Below are 6862 nucleotides of genomic sequence, written 5' to 3'. Positions count from 1 at the left end.
AATATTGGTAACATTGTAAGACTCCTTGTATATGTTTTCTTTAATTGCAGTCACGTTCAAATCAAGCCATGATTTTCAAGTTGTTTTGTAAGACTAGTAAAGAAAGGTACATCTATTTTTTTTATAATTTGAAATATACATAATAATTTTGTGGTGTATTTTCAGAATGTTTTTCAAAATCAACTATCAGTAATACTTTTACTTTGATTTTATATTATCCTCTGACTTTTCAGTTGTGCCAGATTTGTCTGATATTCACCGTACATTTTTGGTAAAATATTGATGGAAGACTGAAAGATGCTTATACAAAATAGATTCTTTATTTGTAACTTACATCATAAATGACATAAGATTCTTTGGTGTCATGAAAGTTGCACACAGAATATTTGTGCAATTATTATAATAAAACTTAAAATAAACAAAAAATCTTTGCATACAATATGGAAGACGGAAGTTTTAATTTCATGAATAATGAATTATCACTACAAAAATATGGACCCTTGATACAAGGACTTGACATTATGACGACGAACAAATATAAATAAAATTATATATTCTACATAACTATATAATTATATACACGTTATAAAAACTCTCGTCCCAATTCAGATCTACCTTACATTCCATAACATAAAAAAAGCTGCCAAATTCCTCCATTCTATTTTTAGCCGACAGTTATCTCCACTCAAATGCAGACTTCGAGGCGATATAAAAAAGGAAAAACAGTTCCTCTACACTTCTAAGTAGCGGGTTACTTAAAGCAGAAGCAAATCCTTATAATACAGTGACTTAGAAAATGCTTTCTGGGCAACATCCACATTCGTCCAATTCTAAGTCGCGCACAGACACACACACACGCGCGCACACACATCCACATTCAGTCCAAGGGCCGCACGTCTGTAGTGCCAGTGATGTCATCATCACTTCGACGCCCACATCGCACCTCACAGCAGCTGCTGCACCTCACCGGTGCTTTGACTTCCGCCCGCGGAATGGGCGTGTGTCAAGGGGTCGCCCACGGAGATGGGCTCTCCTGCGTCAAGGGCGCGGATTTAAATGTACACGGACGGTTTCCTGATTCGCTTAAAACGGCAATACTTCGGAGAGGATTTCTTTGGCGCTTTCCGACAGGGTGTTCGGGAACTGAATGTCAAAGTGGACGATGATATCACCTTTTCTCGTGGGGTCCTTGGGGAAGGGCAGACCGTATCCTTGGAGTCTCTTCGTTGTCTGGGGCTTGATGATCTCGTTGCTGAAGTTGAGCGTGACCTTCTGGCCCTCCAAGGTGGGGACGGACACTCTGGTACCACAGAGGGCGTCCCTGAGGGGGATTTTGGCCGAGTAGATCAAGTTGGCACCGTCTCTCTTGAACGTCGGGTGAGGTTTGTCCCTTATAACGAAGATGATGTCAGCGGGGATCTTGCCGGGCACCTGGTCGCCCTCCTTTTCGAAGGTGATCTTGGTTCCTTCCTTCCAGCCGGGCTTGATGTCGATGGTGAGAATCTTCTCCTCTCTCCTGGTGGACCTCCCGTCGCTGCTGGACACGTTCCGCGTGATCTTCATCTTCCTGGTCACTCCCTTGGCCACTTCTTCGAGGGTCACGTACAGGTCCCTGGTGATGGCGGGGTCCTGGTGGCGTCCCTTCCCCCCGTGGGGTCTGGAGGTATCGTGGGGATTGAAACTGAAAGCGCGGCGGGTACCCCCCATCCGAGGACCACCGACGCCTCCTCCCATCATGCTGATGAAGGGATCATCGTCGACATCCATGTCGTCGAAGACGTGGGGACCGTGGCCGTCGACACCCATGTTGAAGAAGTGAGCAAATGGGTCATTGGTGCCGAAGAACTGTTGGAAAGTGGCCCTGGGGTCGCCGGAGAAGGTGTACGTGAAGTGGGTTCCGTCACCCCCTCCGCTGCCTGGCACCCCGCCCTTCAGGCCTTCTTCACCATATTGGTCGTAAATATCTCTCTTCTTCTTGTCACTCAACACTTCGTAGGCCTCTGCGATGGCTTTGAACTTCTCCTCGGCATCTGCTGACTTATTCTTGTCCGGATGGTATTTCAGGGCCATTTTTCTGTAAGCCTTTTTAATATCCTCATCTGAGGCACCTTTGGAGATGCCCAGAATCTTGTAGTAATCCTTGCCCATGATGCCCTGTTAAATTTGAAGTACAATTCACAACACTAAAGTTCCACTGGCAGTATCACAGATACCACGATAAAGTATCGTGCCTATGAACTCGGGTACGGTGTTTCTCGTCTGCTGTCTTGCGATCAACTGAGCTCGGTCGGCCGCTGACACACTTTATTCAATGCTGAACGAACTATCTGGGAGTTTCGAGAATGTTCGTTCGCATTCCAGTAACGCTGGGGACGATTTTTTTTCCCACGAGTCTCTAACTTTACAAAATTAATAAGTTTACAGAAGTTAACTAATACGGAATGAATTCCACTTTTATTTTATTATGTAAGTCATAAGAGGAATGTCACATGGAAATGTCTTTTAGTAGAATTAGCGTTGCGTCGCAATGAATGGAGGAAGTTGTTCGTAGGAGATGACGCATCTTCCGCGGGACATTTAAAACGGTTGCCACTTCCCTATCCAAATCTTTTCCGTTGATAAAGCTGCCAGCCTTTTGTAGATTGTTGTAAGGTCGGCTGTAAGCCTTTCATAGATTACAAATAACATAATGGCATCATCATGCAACCTTTAAGAAGATTCGTCATATTAATCGTACTACCAGGCTGTATGGTAACATTATACAATATGGATGTATTTTTTACGCAAGGTCTATTCTTTAAACCTTGTTTGTAAGGTTCTAGGTTTCTCGAAAGCCGTCGTCTTTTCTGTCATCTTCACTCGATGTTAAAAGGCGGCAGTCTTCAAGTGCCTCCTTTCGTGTACTGGGGAAGCTGTTAGTTACAAAAAGCTGTGTGTGTATGAGTTTGTTTTATGACTATTTTCCAAGGACGATCTCACCCGTGACGAAAAGTTGAGTCATGAATACTTTTGCTTTCGTGTATCGATAAATACAAGCAGAGGTACTTTTGACTTTGATGCCTTGTCATAAAAGTCGCACAAATCCTGGAGGAGCAGCAAAAACATTTTTGCACTTGTATATTTTTATGACATCACTGATATAAATAGTTATGCATTTCTTTTGCACGCACGAGAGCATGTGATTCAAATCCTACGTAACCTCCGTAGAATGGTAATGAAGCCAATCTTCACTTTCTTCTTACTTATGTCATACTTTACTTCGTACTCACACACCTAATTTTCTGTATTGCGCAAAGCGCTCTTCGCCTCGAGAAACATCTGGTGGCAGTGGGGCGATTATCAAGTCGTACGTGGCGCTCTTTTATCGGAAGTCGTGATTCATTGGACTAGAAAATGACTGTTAAGAGTAGTATTGTATCTTTGTATCTGGTAATTTCCGCGCAGTTATAAATTCCTTCTCTATCTATCTATATATCTATCAAAACACACACATATAAATAATGTGTGTATAAAATATGTATATATACATGTGTGTTTTTGTGTGGGGAATTAGTATTATAGTCTCTCTCTCTCTCTCTCTCTCTCTCTCTCTCTCTCTCTCTCTCTCTCTCTCTCTCTCTCTCTACGCTGCTGTGGAGAGTTCTGTAAGTAGTACCCATTTTAGATTAATCTGGATATAAGAGGACGTAACAACGTTGTGTTCCAACGAGAGGGTGAAAATGATTGTTGTTGCTAAATTACGGTGGCCTTGTGCCAGTAGGCGCTTTTGCTCTTCTGAACTGCTTTTAAAAGCATTTTTGACAACTCGCTTCTGCACCTTTGGTTCGTTTCGTTTCTTATTTATTCAGTCTGTTAATTGAAGGCTTCCAGAAGTTTGATTTAATCCAGCCATCCCATAACATGAAGATTGTAGCTTTCATGCCTAAGAGAGAGAGAGAGAGGAAACACGATGTACGAGAATGTTCCCAGTCACGTGCCATAAACACATGCTTTAGCGCGTAAGGCCATTCATTGATCGACTCAACAAGTTTCCGCGCGCATGCGCGAGCGGAGGAAATACTACGCCTCCTCTTCATTCTCCGACAGTAGTTTTGCCCTCAGGGTTCATAGCGTTCTTCCAGACCCGGTTCTGGTTAAAAGAGCGAGGGTCAGCTTAGGGCATTAGCTCTGCCCTATTAAAATAACATATATCAGGAGTTACTGGAACTTGAACAGACTCCTGTGGTCTTATATTACGGACCAAGAAATCGTTCTGAATCTGTTTTTAAAGGTAATGTGGTACCATAGTATCAAAGAATGTTAGACATTAAATTTTTCTGCGTTTCATTTCATAATTCACATATATTATGTGTTTTAAATGATAATGATCCATCTTTTTTTATGTTTCAAAGGTTCATTCGTTATTTACCTTTTATGCTTTTAAAGAGCAGCTGGTATAACCTCCTATCCACATAATCCCATTTTTGTATAGTGTATTCACAATATGAAGCATATGCTATTTGAAAGCATTTGAGGCAGCTGGAGTATGTCTTGTTAGGTTAGAACCGCTAATAATGACTCGACTTCTGTAATTACTAATGATAATAATACTGCCCTTTCAACTCAGAAGCAATGCGCAGACATGATTAAAAAAACTGAACAGATAAATCGCAGATATTAATAATTCACAGTGACACATTTCGCGACTCATATTCCTGCATTTACTGGGTAGACATTGTGTGTTTTAGAGTCAACCAGTCCTGTCAACCTTTCACCCCCTTCATGCCTATATGGAACTTCCCTGCGTTCTCTCTCCTCTGCGTTTTATTGTTCTTCAGATTCCTACTTTATTTAACTAGTTACTGCGTTTTATTGTTCTTCAGATTCCTACTTTATTTAACTACTAGATGTAACATCACAGAAAAAATTGCAATCTTTTTCTTTATTCATTTTAGTAGTTATTATCCCGTTACTGTTATTGCACTTTTTAAATAAATGTCCGAGAAAAATTCATTTTGGTATTTCGAGTTGACGTCAACATCAGACTTGAAGCCTCTGAGGGAAATGGTCTGCATCGAGACCTTTCTAGATGGTTGCTATGAAATCTGCGAAGAGGTTTTGACGGACGCGAAAAAGGTGATATGTAAGTGTTTTGAATGTCACACAACATCATATTTGATTATGTTAATTATAATAGTTAGATCTCAGTCCATATCAACCAAAGAGAAGTCGTTAGATATTTCGATTTCCCGCCATTTCTTCTAGAATGCGAGAGATTTCCTCACCGCGGCTGCCTGTGCTTCTGAGTAAAACCGCATGACACGTGACACTCAGGCGGCAGTTATTGACCGAAGGTTACAGCACGAGATTACTCTGTGCTATCAGGTAAATCATTCTCAAAATATTTGCAATCAGATTTAAAAGACACAAACACCTCTTTAATTAATTGACATTCTTTGAAGCTCTTCGAAGTCTTCATTGTCGCTTTATGGAACTTCATATCATTATCAGAGAGAGAGAGAGAGAGAGCATGGCGCAATGCTATTCTTGGAAGTTCTAGTGTGCCATGACACGAGAGATTCACATAGCAAGCAAAGACACGATGCCGCTTCGCTCAGACCTTTCAGGCAAGAAAGCGATTCATTTGACGAGGAGAATAAGTAAAGGCAAATACGAAAGCATGAAAATCATATTAGAACCAGACAAAAACTTAAGTCAGTTTTTTTCTGAAGATGGAAAAAGAAACCCTCAAGATAATTGAGTGTAACTTGTTTACTTGTAAGTATTTACAAAGTATTTTTGTTAACACTCGAGTACTTTGAGGCCCTCTTGAGTAAGGGCCACAGATAGGGCCTGAAAGGAATCGAGTGCCAGCAAAATTACTATGTAAATGCTTGCAAGTTAACAAGTTATACTCAATTATCTTGTGGGTTTCTTTTTTCAATGATATTAGTATTATTCTTAAGAAAAAAATCAGCAGACGTTCATATGGGACACACTCAGAAGGCTAATATTTGCCCTGTTACACTCTACCGAACTTCAGGGCAAGGATCTGTGCTGGCATAAGGCCTTTATCTTAACCATCCAGTGCCCCTTGCCATTGAATAGAAAAAATACAAATAATTGTATTCTCATAGGAAATTCATAAAACTTTACATGGAACACGCATAAAAGGTTAGAATCCCATTTTGGAAAATACTGTGATGTAAGCAAATAATTACTATTAAAAAGCAATGGTATATAGTCAACAAGAGTTAGGGCAGTAAAATTAAGGCAAAAATGAGACCCTAGAATTAAATTCCTCTTGCTTCTGAGGAAAATATCCGTTAGTGCATATAGTCATCTCATTTGGGAATAATATACAAACGTCAAATTCTGAATTCATTATACGATATCTCAGTACCGCGAGGTGCTTGCTTCCAGAAAAGAACTCGTTGCCTTTCCTGTGATACCATTAGCGGCCGGGTTTTCCATTGGTCAGCTGGAGAGAAACGTACGATCCCATGGAGGCTTGACCGCGTCTACCGCCTCATCATTGCATTATATACCTCTTTCATATGTACCGATTTCTTGTTGATTATTTTTCTTATACGGTCTATCACGGGCCTCACTTACCCAACAAGGCCCGTTTCTTGGACCTCTTTACCCACTAAACACACCCAACAAGTCCTTCCATACCAGCAACCCTACGACTATAACGTTCGTGCATCCGGGCTTGCTTGCGAAACAAATTTTCCGTCAGTCGACGCCAGCAATGATCATAGGAAACAAGAAAATAAATAATATGGGAAGGAATAGTTCAACTTCCTTAAAAAATAAAAATAATTAAGTACAAGAGAATTGCTGGTCCTGGTCACTGGCATCGAAACTAAAATAAGATATA

The 6862-nt window shown here is 40.9% G+C and overlaps 1 protein-coding gene across 1 annotated transcript; it reads right to left on the bottom strand.

The window, feature by feature from the left end:
* Positions 1-301: 301 nt before the first annotated feature.
* LOC135207883 (dnaJ homolog subfamily B member 4-like) lies at positions 302-2293 on the bottom strand. The gene has a single exon (XM_064239782.1). The coding sequence runs from the start codon at positions 2146-2148 to the stop codon at positions 1084-1086; it is 1065 nt and encodes a 354-aa protein (XP_064095852.1). The 5' UTR covers positions 2149-2293; the 3' UTR covers positions 302-1083.
* Between the last annotated feature and the right edge of the window lie 4569 nt (positions 2294-6862).

The sequence above is a fragment of the Macrobrachium nipponense genome, chromosome 34 (genome assembly GCF_015104395.2).
Source record: "Macrobrachium nipponense isolate FS-2020 chromosome 34, ASM1510439v2, whole genome shotgun sequence".
NCBI classification, from domain to species: domain Eukaryota; kingdom Metazoa; phylum Arthropoda; class Malacostraca; order Decapoda; family Palaemonidae; genus Macrobrachium; species Macrobrachium nipponense.
This window is presented reverse-complemented; position numbering and strand designations above follow the sequence as displayed.

Excerpts from the sequence above, each read along its gene's own strand:
- LOC135207883 (XM_064239782.1), bottom strand. The coding sequence starts at position 2,148 with ATGGGCAAGGATTACTACAAGATTCTGGGCATCTCCAAAGGTGCCTCA.